Source organism: Staurois parvus, unplaced genomic scaffold (genome assembly GCF_062004578.1).
Source record: "Staurois parvus isolate SC_StPar_1 unplaced genomic scaffold, SC_StPar_1.0 ptg003979l, whole genome shotgun sequence".
Taxonomy (NCBI): Eukaryota; Metazoa; Chordata; class Amphibia; order Anura; family Ranidae; genus Staurois; species Staurois parvus.
The window spans coordinates 274-25,025 of NW_028321774.1; the positions used below are offsets into that span (position 1 = coordinate 274).

The 24,752-nt window shown below is 52.0% G+C and overlaps 1 protein-coding gene and 1 pseudogene across 2 annotated transcripts in view; one reads left to right on the forward strand and one right to left on the reverse strand.

Moving 5' to 3' along the window:
- Positions 1 to 510: 510 nt before the first annotated feature.
- LOC149427136 (Fanconi anemia group A protein homolog) lies at positions 511 to 9,905 on the forward strand. The gene is made up of 5 exons (XM_089668224.1): positions 511 to 616; positions 1,958 to 2,024; positions 6,687 to 6,813; positions 6,896 to 6,997; positions 9,253 to 9,905. The coding sequence occupies exons 1-5, from the start codon at positions 526 to 528 to the stop codon at positions 9,358 to 9,360; spliced, it is 495 nt and encodes a 164-aa protein (XP_089524350.1). The 5' UTR covers positions 511 to 525; the 3' UTR covers positions 9,361 to 9,905.
- The window catches only part of LOC149427137 (zinc finger protein 276-like), a 41,792-nt pseudogene continuing 26,653 nt past the window's right edge, over positions 9,614 to 24,752 (reverse strand). The window contains exons 5-11 of the transcript XR_016311438.1: positions 19,311 to 19,383; positions 18,725 to 18,808; positions 16,966 to 17,076; positions 13,337 to 13,412; positions 13,099 to 13,216; positions 12,135 to 12,234; positions 9,614 to 10,197 (exon numbers count right to left, since the gene is read on the reverse strand). The product of XR_016311438.1 is annotated as a zinc finger protein 276-like (transcript). The remainder of the gene's footprint in view (positions 10,198 to 12,134; positions 12,235 to 13,098; positions 13,217 to 13,336; positions 13,413 to 16,965; positions 17,077 to 18,724; positions 18,809 to 19,310; positions 19,384 to 24,752) is intronic.

Sequence of the window (24,752 nt, forward strand, 5' to 3'; positions counted from 1 at the left end):
GACCTCATATCCAGCTTGGACCAACTATGTATATCCCAGATCCGGCCGATGCCGCTGGAAATCACTGAAGTCGGCACCACTACTACACGGCTACTACAGTGATCTCCACTTGTTCCGGGTCCTGTGCTGAGCGGCTGGCTTGCTGCACTCACAACATTCAGAACACAGGAGGTCAGCCGCTCGGCATGGGAGTACAAAGCATTCTCTGAATGGTGCCGGTGCTGAGCGGTCAGTCTCCTGTGTTCTGAATGCAGCCGCTCAGCACAGGACCCGGAACAAGTGGAGATCACTGTAGTAGCGGTGTAGTAGCGGTGTAGTAGTGGTGTAGTAGTGGTGCCGACTTCAGTGATTTCCAGCTTCCAGGGCATCGGCCAGGTCTGGGATATACATAGTTGGTCCAAGCTGGAACAGTAACTCTGTAACGATATCCCGCGTCTGGAATTCATCTATAAATCTCCGGTAATCCCGTTAAGGTGTTAATGATGATTTTTTTTTTTTTTTGAATAGGGAGGAGCTGAACACACGATGGCGCTAGAGTACTGTATACAAACCATCCGGTGCCTGGAGGAGAGGGGAGCGAGCTGGATTACAACTTTCCAGCTGAAATCAGACAAATGTCAGTAAACGCCGGCGGGGGGAATATTGTACTTTTATTACATAGATCAGCTGCCAAGATTAGGAGAATTCGGATATTCAGTTAGTGAGCCGGCGGATAATGTCAGCAGCTAGTTATCTCTAACCCCTCCCCCTCCAGAGGATTCCTCCCTTCTCTCCCTGCAGAGGATTCCCCCCCCCCTTCCTGACCAGGCCATTTTTACAATACGGCCCTACGTTACTTTAACTGACAATTGCGCGGTCATGCAACGCTGCGCCCAAATTAAATTTACGTCCTTTTCTCCCACTCATTGAGCTTTCTTTCGGTGGTATTTGATCCCCTGTGCGGTTTTTATTTTTTGCACTATAAACAAAAAAAGATTGACAATTTTGAAAAAAAAACTTTTTGACTTTTTGCTATAAAATGTGCAGTAAAAAAAAAACAAAAAAACAATTTCTTCATAAATTTTGGCCAAAATGTATTCTGCTCCGTGTCTTCACAATGTGTAAATTATTTGGTTTACATGAAAGTATAGCGTCTACAAATGGCGGGATAGATACGGGGATTTAAAACTTTTTTTTATATTAGTAATGGTGGCGATCAGTGAATTTTAGAGGGGCTGCGGCGGACATTCTGGCACTGGGGGGACTGACATGGTGTCACTGACATCCCCAGTGACACCAATACAGTGATCAGGGCTAATAAAAAGCCTGACACTGTACTAATGGCACTGGGCAGGAAGAGGTTAACGTGAGGGGCAATCAAAGGGTTAACTGTGTTCTGTGTTACTAGGGAGACGTGCTGTGCAGAGAGATATAAAGCAGCATGTCCTTGCTGACAGCGGAGAGACCTGTGGTGTTTACATACAGACCTCTCTCCTGTCACCTTTACCCGATGATCACCGATTGCCAGCTGGGACCCTGTGATTGACATTTCTAGCTGCCAATAGCGGCTCGAGTAGGGCAGGACGCGCGCACCCCCTACCCAGGAATGCAAATCTTGTGTGTACATATACGTGATTTTGCGCAGCCCTGCCGCCCTGTAACAGTACTTCTGCTATAGATCTTGCTGTCAGTGTGGTTTCCATCAAGGGGCATCTTCTCCCCAATGGGCGGGGTGAGGGGCGGGACTTGAGCTCACCGGCACTACAGCTGACCTTGTGGCACTTGAAGAATGAAAATGATATAAAATATATCACATGTAACGAGTGCGAAGTGTAGATGTTGGTTTCCCACATTGAAATATGTATCCAGATTGCATGTTTTTGGAATCTCTGAAGTATTTTTGCACCCAGACCGCTGATAGCAGACGATTCCTGCTTGGCTCTCACTTTGCGTTCATGCCGAAATTCCTGTCTTGCAGATAAGTGTCGCCTCCATCAGTCCGTCTCTGAAGAGTTTCTGAAGTTGCTCCCCATGGCGTTCTTCAGGTACAGCCGGGTGAGCTGGCGGGAGGTTCTATGACGGGTGTCACTGATGACTGCTTCATAAAATCGCAGACTCCAGGGCTGGGCTGACCCGGAACTGCCGGGCTGCCTATTACTGCTGACCCGAAACTGCCGGGCTGCCTATTACTGCTGACCCGGAACTGCCGGGCTGACTATTAATACTGACCCGGAACTGCCGGGCTGCCTATTACTACTGACCCGGAACTGCCGGGCTGACTATTACTACTGACCCGGAACTGCCGGGCTGCCTATTACTACTGACCCGGAACTGCCGGGCTGACTATTAATACTGACCCGGAACTGCCGGGCTGCCTATTACTACTGACCCGGAACTGCTGGGCTGCCTATTACTACTGACCCGAAACTGCCGGGCTGCCTATTACTGCTGACCCGGAACTGCTGGGCTGCCTATTACTGCTGACCCGGAACTGCCGGGCTGCCTATTACTGCTGACCCGGAACTGCCGGGCTGCCTATTACTACTGACCCGAAACTGCCGGGCTGACTATTACTACTGACCCGAAACTGCCGGGCTGACTATTACTGCTGACCCGGAACTGCCGGGCTGCCTATTACTGCTGACCCGGAACTGCTGGGCTGCCTATTACTACTGACCCGGAACTGCTGGGCTGCCTATTACTACTGACCCGGAACTGCCGGGCTGACTATTACTGCTGACCCGGAACTGCTGGGCTGCCTATTACTGCTGACCCGGAACTGCCGGGCTGACTATTACTGCTGACCCGAAACTGCCGGGCTGCCTATTACTGCTGACCTGGAACTGCCGGGCTGACTATTACTACTGACCCGGAACTGCTGGGCTGACTATTACTACTGACCCGGAACTGCTGGGCTGACTATTACTACTGACCCGGAACTGCTGGGCTGCCTATTACTACTGACCCGGAACTGCCGGGCTGCCTATTACTACTGACCCGGAACTGACGGGCTGCCTATTACTACTGACCCGGAACTGCTGGGCTGCCTATTACTACTGACCCGGAACTGCCGGGCTGCCTATTACTGCTGACCCGGAACTGCTGGGCTGCCTATTACTACTGACCCGGAACTGCCGGGCTGCCTATTACTGCTGACCGGAAACTGCCGGGCTGACTATTACTGCTGACCCGGAACTGCCGGGCTGCCTATTACTGCTGACCCGGAACTGCCGGGCTGCCTATTACTGCTGACCCGGAACTGCTGGGCTGCCTATTACTACTGACCCGGAACTGCTGGGCTGCCTATTACTGCTGACCCGGAACTGCCGGGCTGCCTATTACTGCTGACCCGGAACTACCGGGCTGACTATTACTGCTGACCCGGAACTGCCGGGCTGACTATTACTGCTGACCTGGAACTGCCGGGCTGCCTATTACTGCTGACCCGGAACTGCCGGGCTGCCTATTACTGCTGACCCGGAACTGCCGGGCTGCCTATTACTACTGACCCGGAACTGCCGGGCTGCCTATTACTGCTGACCCGGAACTGCTGGGCTGACTATTACTGCTGACCCGGAACTGCTGGGCTGACTATTACTACTGACCCGGAACTGCAATGAGCATCAGGTGTGGTGACACTTACCTGGCTGTTTGCTTGTTCCAGGTCAGCAGATCACTAAGTAGATAAAGTGGCTGCAAACCCTCCATATCTCCGGTGAGGTGACCGGCGTCAGGTGATACACAGAGAGGAAACAATAAGTTGTACCTGTTTCTCTGCAGTCTTCTCTTCTCTACGTCCATTCAAAGTCCAGAATTTATAAAGCTTGTTTGTGCCGTCAGGAAGCATGGAGGAAAGGGAGCTGAAATTACACACTGGAGAGCTCTGAGAGCTGATTGGAGGGAAGGGACACCCAGGGGCGGACTGACCATTTGGAAACTCGGGCACTGCCCGAGGGCCCGGGGTCAGTAGGGGGTCCCATGAGATGCCCCTGGTACCTTTTTTCATAGGCTTTTTTGAGTTTGGGCAAGGACACAGGGGCCCCATGATCCCCTATTGCCCGAGGGCCCCATGAGTTGTCAGTCCGCCCCTGGGGACACCGCACACAGGAACAGAGCTGAGGCTGTGAATCACAAGCTGTGTGCTGGAGCTCCTCCCGTCACCTTTTTTCTCTTGGTGTCAGATTTGACTGATGCTGATAGCGGAGGAACGAGGCAGCAGACAGAAATGATACTCAGTGCTCTGGACTGAGACAAGTACACACTATAGAGGGATGTGCTTTGTTCATATTTAATGTCTGAGGTTTACAGCCACTTTATGGAGTGATATGGATGACCGTTGTGGAGCACCTATAAACACAGGTCAGGAATGGCAGTTTCCATGTTTGTATTCTGGAAGGTTCTTTGTGTTTCCATATATATGGGAGGTATAAGTGTACTGCTGACTGCTCTCCATGTCTGCACAGCCCACTCATAGTAATGGGGGTCACCATCCTCCGCACAGCCCACTCATAGTAATGGGGGTCACCATCGTTTGTCTTCCAGCTCGGTAAGTGAACCCACCAACAGGCCACATCATTAAAGTGGAATTCCACCCAAAAGGGGAAGTTTTGCTTGTTTGCATCCTCCACTGCCACAATTGGCACTCTGGGGGGGGGGGGGGAGCGGGTACCTCGTTTTGATAGATACCCCCTCCCACGTTTGGTCAGGTGCACATCAGCAATCTGGGGTGGAAGTTCAGCCCCCCTACTTCTCCTGCGGCCTTCTGGGACATTTACAGATCCCAGAAGACTGCGACCCATGCACAGAGCGCGGCACACTTTGCGCATGCGTAGTAGGAGACCGGCTGTGGATCTGCAAGGCTTCACTGCCACTTTCCCTGACTTAAAAATAAAAATCATCAGCTATAAAAACTACAAAAACTATCTACTGATTCTTAAAATCAGCCCCTTACCTGTCCCTCGGTGCAGCGGTGTCCTCACCACCGATCACTTACCTGTCCCTGGGTCCAGCGGTGTCCTCACCACCGATCACTTACCTGTCCCGGGGTCCAGCGGTGTCCTCACCACCGATCACTTACCTGTCCCTCGGTCCAGCGGTGTCCTCACCACCGATCACTTACCTGTCCCTGGGTCCAGCGGTGTCCTCACCACCGATCACTTACCTGTCCCGGGGTCCAGCGGTGTCCTCACCATCGCTGATTTCACCGGCCATCTTCTCTCCCCGGCTCCGGCATCCTCAGTGTGGGCACCCGGAGGGGACAGCTTGCGGCTTCACAGCCGGGTGCCCACTGAGCATGTGCGAGAAGCTCTGCGCTTTGTGAATGACCCCATAGACTACGGGAGGGAGAGGGGAGGACAACTTCCGGTTGCGATCGCAGCAAAAGTGGGACCAGGTACCTGTCAAATTCGAGTGCCGGCTCCCCCACCCCCCTGCTCCCCAAAGGTGCCAATCCTTAATGGGGAGCGGGGGACAAAGGCTTAAAGCGGAACTTCCCCTTTTGGGTGGAGCTCCGCTTTAAGATGCGGCCCCTGAATTAGAAGGGTGGGCTCAGGTGAGGACATCGCAGGACAGGTAAGTGTCCTATTAGAAGTCAGCCGCTACATCATTTGTACAGTATTTGTAACTGCTGACTTTTGGGGGGACCCGGAGCTCCGCTTTAACAGGCAGGCAGTTGGTAATGCGGCGTTTGTGCTTTTCCTTTTCCTCTCCTCTTCACTAAACATTCACAATGACAATGGATCGGTGTCACAGAAAACTCTTCCCAATCACTTCCTGCGATGAGGGACTCTGGCAATGCCGAGCCTCACTCATCGTCCTTCATAACAGCAAAGACAATGCTTGGTTACACATGCGTTTTGTAGACGTTGGTGCGTTTTGTAGACGTTGGTGCGTTTTGTAGACGTTGGTGCGTTTTGTAGACGGTGCGTTTTGTAGACGGTGCGTTTTGTAGACGTTGGTGCCTTAGTGCCGGTCACACCGCTGCGATTTGCGAATTGAAATCACATCTAATGAATGTCGGTGTCTTAACACGTGTGCTTTGCTGCGGCACAATTTCTAAAGTAGTTCCTGCCTGACTTTTTCTGCAATTTTGTTGCGATTTCACGTACATCGAATGTAATGGAGATCGCTCTGCAAATTGCAAGAAATTGTTGAAAATCGTCACAAATTGCTATAAAATCTTCAGAAATCGCATGTGAAATCGTAGCCAAATCAAGCGATTTTATATTGCAGCAGTTTGACCGGTTACTTGCCTTCGGTTCACATCTATGCGGCCATGCGGGTCACGTTTTGCGCAGGCAGGAGTCCCGGGGCAGGAATGGAGCCCCGGGACATGCAGGGAAGAAGACCCTGCACTTCCTTCGAAAACGCAGACCTCGGTTCCCAGAACTACTGACACCCTCCCGTGGGTCCCGCATTCCTCCAGATTTTTGTGCGGATCCACAGCGGCACCACCCGCACAGATGTGAACCGAGCATTAAGGTGTTTGGATCACCCATGTCCGGCTGATGGTCCCCCATGTCCGGCTGATGGTCCCCCATGTCCGGCTGATGGTCCTCCATGTCCAGCTGATGGTCCTCCATGTCCAGCTAATCCTCCAGGTCTGTGGGCACCCAAACAGCGCAGCAAAGCAGCAATAAGGCAGAAGGTTCCGTAATGCCGATTTCCGACGTTTCAGGGTTCCGGTGACCTGTGTTTTGTTTCTGCAGCTTGGCGGTGTCTCTTCCGGTGGAACGTGTGGTCAGGCAGCAGGACTTTCTTCCTATTTCCCTAGAGATGTACACGCAGCTCTTCCAACTCTTTCTGGATGGCAGTCCTCTTCTCCATCCCCTGCAGGTCTGGGTTCCAGATTGGACTGTAATGTAGAAGTCATGACTGCTGGCTGACGAATAACTGAATTCCTTTCTGCTCCTCGTAGGACGATCCACAGTCTGTCTTCCACAGGGGGCGCCAGTTTCTTCTTAGCTGCATTCTGAAGAGCCAACACACAAGTGCTGCATTCAGGAGTCGCCTGCCCCAGGTATGTCTGGTCCCATGTAGTCGGGGTCCTGTGTGATCTGCACTTGTGGTGGAATGTCTATTAGCCACTTCTAGTGCAGACGTTCCTCCCCCCCTTCCAGTCCAGACACTTCCTCCCCCCCTTTCCAGTCCAGACACTCCCCCCCCCCCCCCCCCTTCCAGTCCGGACACCCCCCCCCTTCCAGTCCGGACACCCCCCACCCACCCCCCCCCCCCCCTTCCAGTCCAGACACTTCCCCCCCACCTTCCAGTCCGGACACTTCCCCTTCCAGTCCGGACACAGCTTGTCACATGGTACAAGGCTGCTGTGAATGGCCCTGTACCATGTGATCTCGGTGATCATTCACAGATTTCACACGTAGTAAGCAATGATGTCAGGAAATCACACAGACATCCCTTACAGTGATTGGTGTTCCGCTGTCTCCTCCGGACACAGCAGGCACCAATTGTGGTGCCGCGCGCTCTCAGGGAGCACGCACAGGCAGTGAACGCGGGTGATGTTTAGAAACATCGGCAGCGCTCCCATCCGGCTGTTTATCTACATGAGCCGGACGGGAAGAGGTTAAAGTGAATGTCTGCTTTAAAGTAGAACTCCACATTTTAATTTATATTTTTAATTTCTTATTTTCCCATCCCCCAGCCTCCTGTATACAGTGGTAAGTACCCAAGCTGTACTTACACCCTTCATACTCCGCGACATCTTCCTCAGTCCAGAGCCGCCGGTCCTGAGCGACACTTCATTCTGGCCTTTTATGTTCTGAGAGTCCAGCCTGGGGGTCAGGCGTCATACGGGCCGGACTCCCAGCCCTTATGAGGAAATTTTCCTAGCAATGGGCTTTAACCCCTTCGTGCCGACGTCACACATATGCGTCCTCACAACAATGGGCTTTTTTCCGTGGGGCCGTATATTTGCGTACCTGTCTTTGTGCTGGGAGTGCGCCGCAGCGTGTGCTCCTAGCACAAAGACCAGGGTGTGACTGAGAGCCCCGGGGCCCGGTCCCTGCGCACTCCCAGCACAAAGACCAGGGTGTGACTGAGAGCCCCGGGGCCCGGTCCCTGCGCACTCCCAGCACAAAGACCAGGGTGTGACTGAGAGCCCCGGGGCCCGGTCCCTGCGCACTCCCAGCACAAAGACCAGGGTGTGACTGAGAGCCCCGGGGCCCGGTCCCTGCGCACTCCCAGCACAAAGACCAGGGTGTGACTGAGAGCCCCGGGGCCCGGTCCCTGCGCACTCCCAGCACAAAGACCAGGGTGTGACTGAGAGCCCCGGGGCCCGGTCCCTGCGCACTCCCAGCACAAAGACCAGGGTGTGACTGAGAGCCCCGGGGCCCGGTCCCTGCGCACTCCCAGCACAAAGACCAGGGTGTGACTGAGAGCCCCGGGGCCCGGTCCCTGCGCACTCCCAGCACAAAGACCAGGGTGTGACTGAGAGCCCCGGGGCCCGGTCCCTGCGCACTCCCAGCACAAAGACGGTCTAATGATCGGGTCCCAGGAATCCCAACTCCGGGTCACGAGATTGCTGTGAGAGCCTCTGATTGGCTATCACAGTGATCAGTCACTGTATAGCCCGGCCCCCTTGTTTTGTTTTTTTGTTCTATGAATGGAAGAGAGAGATACATTGTAACTCTCTTAACTCCTGGCATAGAGAAAAAAAATAAAGAAAAAATACCTAAATCAAGGTTTTATCTAGTTCAGTGCCGGGGTCAGTGTTTGGGTCAAAGGTCAGGAGTTTTAATTTTTTTTTTAATTTTTAAATTGGTATCAGTGTGTTTTAGGTAAAAAAACCCCCAAAAATAAAATGCTCCCTATTGTTTCTGGGCCGTACTCCGGGTACAAACAACAAATTACACACACATGTGGTATCGCTGCGATCGTCAGGAGCTGGAGAATTTATTTTGGGTTGCTCTTTGGTGGTCGGTTATAGTAACGAGAAGCACACAGCTAAATTAAAAAAAAATATTTTTTTTTTATTATTTTGGGCCAGTTTTCCTTTGATAATAAAAAAAAAATCTGAAGATATCCATTACCATTTACCACCAAATGAAGCCCAATCTGTCCTGAACAAAATCGCGGTATAATCCGGATGTACGAAGTAGTTGTGATGCTACGGACGGTTTTACGAACGTGTCAATGTTGTAAAATTGTGCTTGGGCATTAAGATTTGTTTTACCCTCAGGCATGAAGGGGTTAATCTTCCCCCCCCCCCCCCCCAATTCCCTTCTCTTAAATGTATGAATGATATGTTGTCATCTGCAGATTGTGGACTCGTGGGATGAGAAGGACCCTGAGCTGGCCGGCTTGCTTAAGAATGTCCTGCGGAGCTTCGAGGACGACTCTTTGTACGATGAGCCGGAGCTGTTTTAGTCCGCCATTAATGACGACTCCCCCCGATGAGCCGGAAGCTGTTTTTAGTCCGCCATTAATGACGACTCCCCCCGATGAGCCGGAGCTGTTTTAGTCCGCCATTAATGACGACTCCCCCCGATGAGCCGGAGCTGTTTTAGTCCGCCATTAATGACAACCCCCCCCCCCGCGTGGCTGTGCCGCCGGTGTGGTTTGTGCAGGAAGTATACGGAACGATCGATGGTCGAGTCATTGCAAGGACCAGCCGCCACTGTTTACTGTGTAAATAATTTATTCAAAGGCTTCCAGTTAATATCATAAATTATCCGCCGATCTACCTACTGTTATGTTAGAACGTAAACCAAAGAGGGGGGCGGTAACACTGCTCTGCAGCGACTCGCCTGGTTTCCAGTTCATGGAGGGAGCACCTCAGGGGGGGACGCCTGGAGTGCCACCACAAAAAATAAGACTTTGTTTTATGTTCACTGTGTGAAATGGAAGGACTTGGTGGGTCGGCTTTGTGCTCCGAACAGCAAAACAATTAAAAAAAGAGTATAAAAAGTTAAGTCTTCCATTTTTTTTTTTCCTGTCCAGTCCTCAGCTGGGCAGTTGTTGAGCCAGTTCTGGTTTCACAGCTTCCATCGTCCCTGAGGGGGTATCGGGTTCGGTTTCCGGGGCTTGGCCGGGCTCTGGGTGAGCGGGTGGACCATAGACATGTGCACGTTGAGATTGTGCGCCTTCTCAAAGCGTTTCCCGCATTGGTCGCATGCAAACTCCAGGTCGGCCTCAGCCTTGTGCTTGGTCATGTGGTACTTGAGTGACGCGCGTTGTCTGCACTGGAAGCCGCACACTTCACATCTGACGGGAGGAAAAGGAACGGGAATGTGTTAGACAACGCGGTCACATGACCGATCAGATGATGTACAAAGCTATGCGTGCTTCGGCCGCGTACAAAGACATCAAAGCGTGACGGAACCACGAAGTTCCAGGGAGGAGATTAACCCCTAGAGGCCGAGCACACGCAGATATGCAACCTCAAGGTGTCTGGGTCTTGACGCCGAGCGGCCGCATATTTTCGTACCATTTGAAGATACATATGTGCTGAGAGCGCGCGCCCTGCCCGCTCCCAGCACGTGTCCGTGACTCACAGAAAGGTCCCGATCTCCCCTTGTGATCGGGACCTTTTCTGATTATGTGACAGCGAATCACAGCAGTCACATGACCCTACAACTATGCCCCGCCTCCTGGCTTCTGAAACTTAAAAGGTTGGGAGGCGCAGGTGCAAAGGGGTTAACCACGTCAGCCCCCCACCATTTCTGGCATTTTTTTTTTTTTTACATTTTTAAATCTGTACTTTTTGCTAGAAAATTTCTTAGAACCCCCAAACATATATTTTATAAAGCTGAGTCCCTAGAGAATAAATTGGTGGTTTTTACATGTTATTTGTGAAGCATTTTTTCCAAACGCAATTTTTGGGAAAAAATACACTTTTAAGTTTTATTGTGAAGAAAACAATACAAAACCCATTTTGTGTACAATATAAAAGATGATGTTATACTTAGTACACTATAGTGCCCGACGTATTGTCCCCGCCCCCCAAATCATGTGATTCAGGTGTTCCAATCCCCTTCACATCATGTGATTCAGGTGTTTCAATCCCCTCCACATCATGTGATTCAGGTGTTCCAATCCCCTTCACATCATGTGATTCAGGTGTCCCAATCCCCTCCACATCATGTGATTCAGGTGTTCCAATCCCCTCCATATCATGTGATTCAGGTGTTCCAATCCCCTCCATGGACACAGGTGTATACAATCAAGCCCCTAGGCATGCAGACGGCTTCTAGAAACATTGGTGAAAGAATGGGTCGCTCTCAGGAGCTCCGTGACTCCAACGTGGTCCCGTGATAGGTGGCCACCTGGGCAATAAGTCCATCCGTGACATTTTCTGGCTACTAAATATTCCACGCTCAACTGTTAGTGGGATTATAACAAAGTGGAAGCAACTGGGAACAACAGCCACTCAGCCACCAAGTGGTAGGCCACGTCACATGACAGGGCGGGGTCAGCGCATGCTGAAGCGCACAGTGCGCAGAAGTCACCAACTGTCTGCAGAGTCAATAGCTAAAGACCTCCAAACTTGGTGTGGCCTTCAGATGAGCCCAACAACAGTGCGTAGAGAGCTTCATGGAATGGGTTTCCATGGCCGAGCAGCTGCAGCCAAGCCTTCCATCACCAAGTGCAATGCAAAGCGTCGGATGCCGTGGTGTAAAGCACGCCGCCACTGGACTCTAGAGCAGTGGAGACATGTTCTCTGGACCCCACGTTCACTGTATCCGCCCTCCCCGGACCCCGCGTTCACTGTATCCGCCCTCCCCGGACCCCGCGTTCACTGTATCCGCCCTCCCCGGACCCCGCGTTCACTCTACCCGCCCTCCCCGGACCCCGCGTTCACTATACCCGCCCTCCCCGGACCCCGCGTTCACTATATCCCGCACTCCCCGGACCCCGCATTCACTATATCCGCTCTCCCCGGACCCCGCGTTCACTATATCCGCTCTCCCCGGACCCCGCACAGTGAGTATAACAAGCACGCTTCCTGCATCTACAGACAGATGTCACTGTTGAGGGTTCAGAAACACTTTAATGCTGTAAGCTGCCCATTTCGGGGGTCCATGTGATACGTTGGTGGTCAGAATCTAATCCCAATACATTGGATGTATTTTCTGTCTGGTTTCCGGTGGGCTGGAGATCGGGTAGGTAGGTAGGTGTGCTGTCAGCAGTGATGTACTTACTGTAAGGGTTTTGCTCCTGAGTGTCTCATCTGATGCACAGATAAGTGTTTCCGCTGCTTGAAGGCCTGTCCACACTGGTCACAGATGTAATTCCTCTCCTCTGGAATCAGATCACAGGCATGGTGTCAGACAACAGACAAGAAGATTTCTTACAGCCGCACTAAACCTAACAATATACCAATCTGCAGCCTGAGGGTCCTGAGGGGCAGCGGCTGCATTCGGTTTCTTTTTTTTTTCCCACCTGGTGATCCTGCCATTGACACGCTTCCTGTGCTGGGATACGCTGTACAGTATCTATGGAAAAGCAGCATTGTCACCCCAGGGCAGGACGTGTTACTGAAGAAGAGGTACTATTGTATCCCACAATGAAATGTATTCTGTGATTGGAGGAGGGAGACACCCCCCACCCCCGCAGTGCTGCCAGGTTCCCTCCTCTCCTTTCCACTGCCAGCTGCAAGCACACAAAAGGATCCTTCAGGATGGAGAGTGGGGGAGGGGTCCGGGAACTATGTTACCAGTCACTTCCTTTCCTGAATGAACACAAGGAGTGATCAGTACTGATCATTCACTGTTTTTTTGGGGGGGGGTCGGGGCTGTCAGGTTGGCTGTATGGGGCCACATGGTTACTAACAGCAGCCCTGTATGCAAATGACAGGAAAAGGCTGACAGCCGGCAGCATGATGGCTCAGCACAGTGGTTAGCACTTCCACCTAGCATTGGTTCAAATCCCAACCACGGCACCACCTGCCTGGAGTTTGCATGTTCTCCCTGTGCCTGCGTGGGTTTCCTCCCACACTCCAAACACCTACAATTGGCAGAGCTGAATGGGCAGAGTACAGGTTTGCTTTAAAATGGAGAGTCTAGCTGTACGCCCCGATGTGGGCGTGGACTCCAGGTTAGGGTGTGGCTGTACACCCCTCGGTCATTAGAGCGTACCCCCCGTAGGTGATACAAGTGCCGTCACCTGTGTGGATGAGCTTGACGTGTCTCTGCAGGTAGCGGTCTATCATGAACACTTTGTTGCAGCCGGGATGGGGGCAGGGTCGCTCCCGCACCTCCTCGTGATGTTCCTTAATGTGTTTCTGTAAGACAGGGGAGAAGTCAGGACGTGTTCCGGGAGTGACGTGTTCCGGGAATGACGTGTTCCGGGAATGACGTGTTCTGGGAGTGACATTCAGGCTCAGCCGGAGTGCTCTACGTACCTTCATCCCATCCGCACCTCTGTACACGGCAGTGCAGCCCTGATAAGGACACTTGTAGATTGTAGGCAGCTCCTCCCTGGAAGACAATGGAATATTGCTGAGATACACGCGGTGCGACTGTTCCTGAGGCTCCTCCCATGGGCGTGGCATGCTGGGAAAGCTGAAATCACCCCGCCCTTCGCAATACGGATAATATGCTGCCTGTTAATATTATTATACAGGATTTATGGCGCCATTACAATCTAGGATGGAGGCCCTGATCCTGGGAGCTTACAATCTAGGAGGGAGGCCCTGATCCTGGGAGTTTACAATCTAAGAGGGAGGGGCTGATCCTGGGAGCTTACAATCTAAGAGGGAGGGGCTGATCCTGGGAGCTTACAATCTAGGATGGAGGCCCTGATCCTGGGAGTTTACAATCTAAGAGGGAGGGGCTGATCCCGGGAGTTTACAATCTAAGAGGGAGGGGCTGATCCCGGGAGCTGACAATCTAAGAGGGAGGGCCTGATCCCGGGAGCTGACAATCTAAGAGGGAGGGGCCTGATCCTGGGAGCTGACAATCTAAGAGGGAGGGGCCTGATCCTGGGAGCTGACAATCTAGGAGGGAGGGGCTGATCCCGGGAGCTTACAATCTAAGAGGGAGGGGCTGATCCCGGGAGCTTACAATCTAAGGGGGAGGGCCTGATCCTGGGAGCTTACAATCTAAGAGGGAGGGGCTGATCCTGGGAGCTTACAATCTAAGGGAGAGCCCTGACCCTGGGAGCTTACAGTCTAAGAGGGAGGGGCTGATCCTGGGAGCTTACAATCTAAGAGGGAGGGCCTGATCCTGGGAGCTTACAATCCAAGAGGGAGGGGCTGATCCTGGGAGTTTACAATCTAAGAGGGAGGGCCTGATCCTGGGAGCTTACAATCTAAGAGGGAGGGGCTGATCCTGGGAGTTTACAAATCTAAGAGGGAGGGGTTAGTGGTACAAACGTTAATAACTGTGGGGGATGGGCTGGTAGGAGGAGTAGAAGATTCGGCTGTTGTCTCCTCTCGTCAGTTTGCTTTGCAGTCCTCAACTTGTGGCAAACTTCCTGCCCTCCTTCAGGCGAAGGGCCAACCAGCCAATCCGGTACAAGAGGCCTGCACTTAGATTTATGACCCGGGGCCCCCACCGCCCAATCACTGCCATTGTGGCCCACTCACCGGTTAGTACATTGCCGGGAGGAAGGGACTTGGCCTTCAGCTTCTTCTATCGGTGATAAATAAAGAGCTTTCTGTGTCGTGTTTAATTCTAATCCTTGAGAAGTGAAGGAGAGACGCCGATGGAGCCGCTAATTATATCCAATAAAAAGGGTATAAAATGCGTTCATCAATCACATCTGCTGCACTAATGGGGGCTCCGCGCCTCTCCCCTTCCATGTTCTCTTGTAGCACTCGGGTTCCCAGCCCCCGCTCACAAGGCGGCATAGAAAAGAGATATTACTTCATGTGTAACGTCACACCAACCAATCGTGTTCTATCAGTGATGGGGATATTGTATCCTTCCGTGGTGTACAACATTCTTCATGTATGAGCCTTACAATTCCATCTGAGATATACACTCACCGGCCACTTTATGAGGTCCACCATGCTAGTGCCATGAAAATCTCCCCCACACCATGACACCACCCCCAGCCTGAACCATTGATACAAGGCAGGATGGATGACACCACCACCACCACCAGCCTGAACCATTGATACAAGGCAGGATGGATCCCCCACACCATGACACCACCACCACCAGCCTGAACCATTGATACAAGGCAGGATGGATCCCCCACACCATGACACCCCCAGCCTGAACCGTGGATACAAGGCAGGATGGATCCCCCACACCATGACACCACCACCACCAGCCTGAACCATTGATACAAGGCGGGATGGATCCCCCACACCATGACACCACCAGCCTGAACCATTGATACAAGGCAGGATGGGTCCCCCACACCATGACACCACCACCACCAGCTTGAACCATTGATACAAGGCAGGAGGAATCCACCACACTATGACATCACCACCTCCAGCCTGAACCGATGATACAAGGCAGGATGGATCCCCCTCACCATGACACCACCACCAGCCTGAACCATGGATACAAGGCAGGAGGAATCCACCACACCATGACACCACCACCACCAGCCTGAACCATTGATACAAGGCAGGATGGATCCCCCACACCATGACACCACCACCCCCAGCCTGAACCATTGATACAAGGCAGGATGGATCCCCCACACCATGACACCACCACCAGCCTGAACCATTGATACAAGGCAGGATGGATCCCCCACACCATGACACCACCACCACCAGCCTGAACCATTGATACAAGGCAGGATGGATCCCCCACACCATGACACCACCACCACCAGCCTGAACCATTGATACAAGGCAGGATGGATCCCCCACACCATGACACCACCAGCCTGAACCATTGATACAAGGCAGGATGAATCCCCCACACCATGACACCACCACCACCAGCCTGAACCATTGATACAAGGCGGGATGGATCCCCCACACCATGACACCACCAGCCTGAACCATTGATACAAGGCAGGATGGGTCCCCCACACCATGACACCACCAGCCTGAACCATTGATACAAGGCAGGATGGATCCACCACACCATGACACCACCACCAGCCTGAACCATTGATACAAGGCAGGATGGATCCCCCACACCATGACACCACCACCAGCCTGAACCATTGATACAAGGAAGGATGGATCCCCCACACCATGACACCACCACCAGCCTGAACCATTGATACAAGGAAGGATGGATCCCCCACACCATGACACCACCACCAGCCTGAACCATTGATACAAGGAAGGATGGATCCATGCTTTCATGTTGTTTACGCCAAATTCTGACCCTACCATCTGAATGTCGCAGCTGAAATCCAGACTCATCACACCAGGCAACGTTTTTCCAATCTTCTATCATCCAATTTTGGTGATTCTGTGCGAATTGTGGCCTCCGTTTCCTGTTCTTAGTATTCTGCATACCTTGGGTGTAATGAGGGGTTATTGGAGTTCCTGTTGCCTTTCTATCATCTCCCACCAGTCTGCCCATTCTCCTCTGACCTCAACAAGGCATTTTCCTCCACACAACTACAGCTCACTGGATATTTTCTCTTTTTTGGACCATTCTCTGTAACCCCCGGAGATAGTTGTGCAGGAAAATCCCAGGAGATCGGCAGTTTGTGAAATTCTCAGACCGGCCCGTCTGGCACCAACAACCATGCCACGGTCAGTCACTTAAATCCCCTTTCTTCCCCATTCTGATGCTCGGTTTGAACTTCAGAAAGTCGTCTTCACCACATTTAGATGCCTAAACGCATTGAGTTGCTGCCATGTGATTGGCTGATTAGCCATTTGTGTGACGGAGCCATGGAACAGGCGGACCTAATAAAGTGCCCGGTGAGTGTACATTGACTGACGGCTTGTGCTTTGTGGATGTCTGAAGATTTGATCTCCCGATTGCTGAGTTTATAGTTCAACTTTTGTAACTTTGCAGAAACTGACTGTTTTTTACAAGTAGGATTATTGTTGAATTGCGATATTTGTTTAATTCCTGAGAGAAATGGCGCCACACTAACCGCTCTCTTTTGATGACGTTCTTCCATCCTGGTTTGGGTCCCGGCTTCTTCCTTTCTCTGGGTTCTCGTGTCTTCCTGGCCTCTCTGTGTCGGCTCTTCCTTGGAGCGATCCTGAAAACAAAACAGGAAGATGTCGGCTCTCCGGTACCAGTGAGGGGCCCAATGAGCTCAGAACAATACCTCAATGGATCCCCAACACCACACTCACCCCAACTCCTCACATTCCAGAATCCACAAAGCCGGATCCTTCCACATGTGCGATCCGCTCCACACAGAATACACCGACAATAAAATACTGGCCACCAAAGACTGCGATTCGTCCGGATGAGTGACCAATCGCAGCGTTTCCTGCCCGGCTGCATTTGAAGTGTAAGCTCTTCTACATATCCATCTGATGTTGGCTGTCCTGCCGCCTCCTCTCACCAGGTTGCACTGGTGTAAAGGGGTGTGCGGCCTCCTTCTCTACCTTTGACCCCTCCCCCCAAAACTGAAACTCCTCCCCCTTTCTTACCTATTAGGTAGGATCCCTGCTCCACCCACCCGCCCCCCTCATCGCCTGCTGGCTCCCTCCCCCCTGCTCCACCCACCTGCCCCCCTCATCGCCTGCTGGCTCCCTCTGCCCCAGCTCCACCCACCTGCCCCTCTCCTCACCTGCTGCCTCCCTACCCCTGCTCCACCCACCCTCCCCCCTCCTCACCTGCTGGCTCCCTACCCCCCCGCCCCCCTCCTCACCTGCTGGCTCCCTCCCCCCCTGCTCCACCCACCTGCCCCCCTCATCGCCTGCTGGCTCCCTCTGCCCCAGCTCCACCCACCTGCCCCTCTCCTCACCTGCTGCCTCCCTACCCCTGCTCCACCCACCCACTCCCCTCCTCACCTGCTGGCTCCCTACCCCCCCGGCTCCACCCCCCCCGCCCCCCTCCTCACCTGCTGGCTCCCTCCCCCCCTGCTCCACCCACCCGCCCCCCTCCTCACCTGCTGCCTCCCTCCCCCCTGCTCCACCCACCCGCCCCCCCCTCCTCACCTGCTGGCTCCCTCCCCCCCCCCGCTCCAGCCACCCGCCCCCCTCCTCACCTGCTGCCTCCCCCCTCCTCACCTGCTGGCTCCCTCCCCCCGCTCCACCCACCCTCCCCCCTCCTCACCTGCCCAGCGGTCTCCCTCCAGCTTCCTGCTCTCTCCTCCCCTGATCCACCCGACTTCTCACCCTGGTCTGCCCGGTACAGCACTGGGGAGGTGCAGTTTAGCCCGGGGTCAGCAAAGGAGAGACATGATCTACCCGTCACATGACCGTGATTGACAGGTAGCCACCCCCAGCTATGGAAGGTTTGTTTGGTTTTTTTCTTTCCTTTTTGTTCAGTTAATGGGCTGAACAAGAAAAAAACTCTGATTCCTCCATCCACCTGCCTTGTGTGGATGGAGGACGTGGAATTCTGACACTGAGACCCGCCCACTAGCTGAATACACGGATCAGCGGCTGTAAAACAAATTTTCCAGTATATTCCTATGACAGAAGTCGATCAAATGGCTACACAATGATGAGGATTCAGCCGGTCCCTGCTGGACCCGGAACGTCGATCGGTGTATGGCTGGCTGGAGTCGGCGACTCACAAGGTACAGAAGCAATAACCAGTACGGTGGCCCTGGAACCTGCACCTCCCACAGCAAGTCAGCGGCGGCCGCCCCTTTATCTATTCTCAGGTTCACATCATCAGAAATGTGTGTTTCAGGATCATCGATTGTCTGGCAGCTGCAGATATATTACCTCTTCTCTGGATACGGCTCAAAGGAGTCATCTGAAGACAGGAGGTCCCCCCTCTCCTCTGCATCTTCCTTACTCTGGGATTCTCTGTGGAGGGATAAAGTCGTCGCTTTCTGAGTTTTATCGCCATTTACCTGGACAGACCCATTACAGAGCCACCGCCCTGAGATGTATATCATTTATTTACTTCAGGTATTTATATAGAGGCGTCAATTTATACGCAGCACTTTACATATCTATTGTACATTCACATCAGGCCCCGCCCCTGAGGAGCGTACAATCTAAGGTCCCTAACTCACATTCATACATACACATACTAGGGACAATATAGACAGGAGCCAATTCACCTCCCAGCATGTCTTTGGAGTGTGGGAGGAAACTGGAGTACCTGGAGGAAACCCACTCAGGCACAGGGAGAACATGGGAACTCCAGGCAGGTGGTATCACTTTACATATATATTGTACATTCCCATCAGTCCCCGCCCCCGAGGAGTGTACAATCGAAGGTCCCTAACTCACATTCATACATACTAGGGAGAATATAGACCGGATCCAATGGACCTCCCATGCACACACACAGGCAACTCACCCGTCTGACAGCTCGCTGCCCTCCTCCTTTCCCAGCTCATTTGAGGTCTGAGCGAAAGATTCTCCAACGAGTTCTGTAAGAAACAAAGAAAATCCATTACTACTCTATGGAAGTACGACCCCCCCCCCTCCCCCCCCCCCGCCACTTTCCAGGCGTGAGCTGGTCACACATTATACAATTTTCTCACGGTTAGGGTTTCCTCTCGATTTACCCTCTTCTATGCCGTTCCAGGGCCCCCCCGACTGCATGCAAATTGTGAAGTGTTTAAGTTTGACCTCGTATTCTATGATTTTGGTAAATCTAAAGGAAAATTGTACAAGAAAATTGTACAGTGGGGATGGAAAGTTTGGGCACCCCAGCTAAAAATGTGTATTAATGTGCATAAAGAAGCCAAGGAAAGATGGAGAAATCTCCAAAAGGCATCAAATTACAGATTAGACATTCTTATAATATGTCAACAAAAGTTAGATTTTATTTCCATCATTTACACTTTCAAAATAACACAAAACAAAAAAATGGCGTCTGCAAAAGTTTGGGCCCCCTGCAGAATTTATAGCATGTACTGCCCCCTTTGCCAAGCTGAGACCTGCCAGTGTCATGGATTGTTCTCAATCATCGTCTGGGAAGACCAGGTGATGTCAATCTCAAAGGTTTTAAATGCCCCGACTCATCTGCCCTTGCCCCAACAATCAGCACCATGGCTTCTTCTAAGCAGTTGTCTAGAAAACTGAAACTGAAAATAGTTGACGCTCACAAAGCTGGAGAAGGCTATAAGAAGATAGCAAAGCGTTTTCACATGTCAATATCCTCTGTTCGGAACGTCATTAAGAAATGGCAGTCATCAGGAACAGTGGAAGTTAAAGCAAGATCTGGAAGACCAAGAAAAATATCAGACAGAACAGCTCGCAGGATTGTGAGAAAAACAATTGAAAACCCACGTTTGACTGCACGATCCCTCCAGAAAGATCTGGCAGACACTGGAGTTGTGGTCACTATTCCACTATAAAGAGATACTTGTACAAATATGGTCTTCATGGAAGAGTCATCAGAAGAAAACCTCTTCTACGTCCTCACCACAAAAATCATCCAACTGTGAAGCATGGGGTTTGATCAATCATGCTTTGGGGTTGTGTTGCAGCCAGTGGCACAGGGAACATCTCACGAGTAGAAGGAAAAATGGATTCAATAAAATTTCAGCAAATTTTGGATGGTAACTTGATGCCATCTGTGAAAAAGCTGAAGTTAAAGAGAGGATGGCTTCTACAAATGGATAATGATCCTAAACACACCTGGAAATCCACGGGGGATTACATCAAGAGGCGTAAACTGAAGGTTTTGCCATGGCCTTCACAATCTCCTGACCTCAACATCATTGAAAATCTATGGATAGACCTTCAAAGAGCCGTGCGTGACAGACAGCCCAGAAATCTCAAAGAACTGGAAGACTTTTGTAAGGAAGAATGGGCAAAGATACCTCAAACAAGAACTGAAAGACTCTTGGCTGGCTACAAAAAGCGTTTACAAGCCGTGATACTTGCCAAAGGGGGCAGTACAAGATATTAACTCTGCAGGGGGCCCAAACTTTTGCAGACGCCATTTTTTTGTTTTCTGTTATTTTCAAAGTGTAAATGATGGAAATAAAATCTAACTTTTGTTGACATATTATAAGAATGTCTAATCTGGAATTTGATGCCTTTTGGAGATTTTTCCATCTTTCCTTGGCTTCTTTATGCACATTAATACACATTTTTAGCTGGGGTGCCCAAACTTTCCATCCCCACTGTATAGTGTATGGCCCGGCCTTTATTACAGAAACTCCCAAGTCCCGCTTTGACTGGATCACCTCTCAAGAGATTTCTTGTGAAAACAGTCTGCGGTACCAGGGCGGGTCCAATGATCCCGTAGAGCAGCGGTTCTCAACCTGGGGGTCGCGACCCCTTTGGGGGTCGAACGACCATTTCCCAGGGGTCGCCTAAGACCATCGGAAAACACATATTTCCGATGGTCTTAGGAACCGAGACACCGCTGCTCTGTCTCGCGATCTGTGGGCGGGATGATATGCTGCCCCTGTAACCTGGCCACACCTCCGGGATCACTCAACAGCTCCGCCTCCTCGCCGCTGATTGGCCACCGGAACTGTAGCTCAGGAGAGGCACACAGGCGGCCAATCACCGGCGAGGAGGTGGAGCTTGGAGAGGAGGAGCCGAGCGGCAGAGCGCGCAGATCGAAGAAGATCGAGGGAGCTGCAGGACCGAGTGAAGAGGAGAGAGGCCAGAGAAGGAAGACAGCTGACAGGTAAGTGCAAATTTTGCTTCTGCAGGCTGTAGATGGGAGAGGGAGAGAGCGAGCCCAGGCTGGAGCAGGGGTCAGCAAGGTAAGTATCATTGGTGTCAGTGGGAGGAATAGTGCCCCATCATTTGTGTCACTAATACCAACGATGGGGCACTATTCCTCCCCCCACTGACACCAGCGATGGGGCACTATTCCTCCCCCCACTGACACCAACGATGGGGCACTATTCCTCCCCCCACTGACACCAATGATGGGGCACTATTCCTCCCCTCACTGACACCAATGATGGGACACTATTCCTCCCACTGACACCAACGATGGGGCACTATTCCTCCCCTCACTGACACCAACGATGGGGCACTATTCCTCCCACTGACACCAACGATGGGGCACTATTCCTCCCACTGACACCAACGATGGGGCACTATTCCTCCCACTGACACCAACGATGGGGCACTATTCCTCCCACTGACACCAATAATGGGGCACTATTCCTCCCACTGACACCAATGATGGGGCACTATTCCTCCCCCCACTGACACCAACGATGGGGCACTATTCCTCCCCCCACTGACACCAACGATGGGGCACTATTCCTCCCCCCACTGACACCAACGATGGGGCACTATTCCTCCCCCCACTGACACCAACGATGGGGCACTATTCCTCCCCCCACTGACACCAACGATGGGGCACTATTCCTCCCCCCACTGACACCAACGATAGGCACTATTCCTCCCCCCACTGACACCAACGATGGGGCACTATTCCTCACCCCACTGACACCAACGATGGGGCACTATTCCTCCCCCCACTGACACCAATGATAGGCACTATTCCTCCCCCCACTGACACCAACGATGGGGCACTATTCCTCCCCCCACTGACACCAATGATAGGCACTATTCCTCCCACTGACACCAATGATGGGGCACTATTCCTCCCACTGACACCAATGATGGGGCACTATTCCTCCCACTGACACCAATGATGGGGCACTATTCCTCCCACTGACACCAATGATGGGACACTATTCCTCCCACTGATACCAATGATGGGGCACTATTCCTCCCACTGACACCAATGATGGGACACTATTCCTCCCACTGACACCAATGATGGAGCACTATTCCCCCCACTGACACCAATGATGGGGCACTATTCCTCCCACTGACACCAATGATGGGGCACTATTCCTCCCACTGACACCAACGATGGGGCACTATTCCTCCCACTGATACCAACAATGGGACACTATTCCTCCCACTGACACCAATGATTGGACACTATTCCTCCCACTGACACCAACGATGGGGCACTATTCCTCCCACTGACACCAACGATGGGGCACTATTCCTCCCAGTGACACCAATGATGGGGCACTATTCCTCCCACTGATACCAATGATGGAGCACTATTCCTCCCACTGACACCAATGATGGGACACTATTCCTCCCACTGACACCAATGATGGGGCACTATTCCTCCCACTGATACCAATGATGGGGCACTATTCCTCCCACTGACACCAATGATGGGGCACTATTCCTCCCACTGATACCAATGATGGGGCACTATTCCTCCCACTGACACCAATGATGGGGCACTATTCCTCCCACTGACACCAATGATGGGACACTATTCCCCCCACTGACACCAACGATGGAGCACTATTCCTCCCACTGACACCAACGATGGGGCACTATTCCTCCAACTGACACCAATGATGGGGCACTATTCCTCCCATTGACACCAATGATGGGACACTATTCCTCCCACTGACACCAATGATGGGGCACTATTCCTCCCAGTGACACCAATGATGGGGCACTATTCCTCCCACTGACACCAATGATGGGGCACTATTCCTGCCACTGCAAAATTACAGTTCTGAAGTAGCAACGAAAATAATTTTATGGTTGGGGGTCACCACAACATGAGGAACTGTATTAAGGGGTCGCGGCATTAGAAAGGTTGAGAACCACTGCTGTAGAGGATGGAAGCACACATAGGCAGTAGCGGTGTACATACAGACACATGTAGACTCGATGGGGCAGAAAAGATCGACATTTACGGAGCGAACTCAGATATTGTGCAATGAATTGAACACGAGACAGAATCTCGTCCGGAGGGGATGACAGGATATTACGTAACGAGATTATCAAATGTTTGTCACGATGAGCAGATCTGACCGTCCGCGTGAGACGCGTGAAAAGGAGAGAAGTGACATGGAATTCGGGGTGAAAAGAGGAAGATTCCAATAGAAGAGAATGTAGAGGGGGGAAGGGGCGGAGCCCAAAGAGTAGGAGGGCGAGTTGTTAAAGGGTAACTCCGCTTCTGTGGGAAAATATAGCAAATAAATATAACATACAATCGCTACACGAGTCACATTGTAACTGAATGTTATAAATCATCTTTCAATCAGCAGCCGCTGTCATTTACAGTAAAATGCAATATGGCCGCCTGGCGGCGTTGTGTACACAGATGGTATAAGGACCGCCCACCAGAAATGTCATTTCCTGCTGTGTGATTGGCTCACTGATTTTCCCAGAAGTCTGCACTAAGATACAAGCCAGATCTTGGGCCTCCCCTGCAACAAAAATGTCATTTTTGGTGAGATACTCCCAGAGGGAAATCGTATTTAAAGGGATGCAGACCCTGCCACTTTCCTCATCAGAGCCCTGCAGGTGCAGCAGCTGATTGATCATTATAAAGTCGCTCCCATTCAACTCTGCACATGGACACGGAGAAACAAACAGATTTCTTCAAAAGGTAGGAATCGGTTCTGATCGCTGCAATGTGCATCGATCGCCCAGAGGGGGAGGGGTTTGGAGGGGTCTCCAAGGCGTGTACATTTCTGGAGCTTTCTCGTCCCACATCTCGTCCCTCTCCTCCGGGGAAGACATTTCATGAGTTCCAGTTGTCATCGGGAACAGAAAGAGGGGCCAAGATAGGAAATGTGTTGTTCAAGAGAGGATCGCAGCAAAGAGATCGCTCCGTTCACAGAGGGGTTCGGCCTGCAGGGAGATTCAATGGCAGTCAGGGACAGAGGTGACTTGGGGGGCCCCTTGAGTTGGGGTAGGAGGGTGGTCCTGCTATGGAAATGGCTGTCAGCAAAAACAGCCAAAAATGTCCGGGCTGACACTAGTG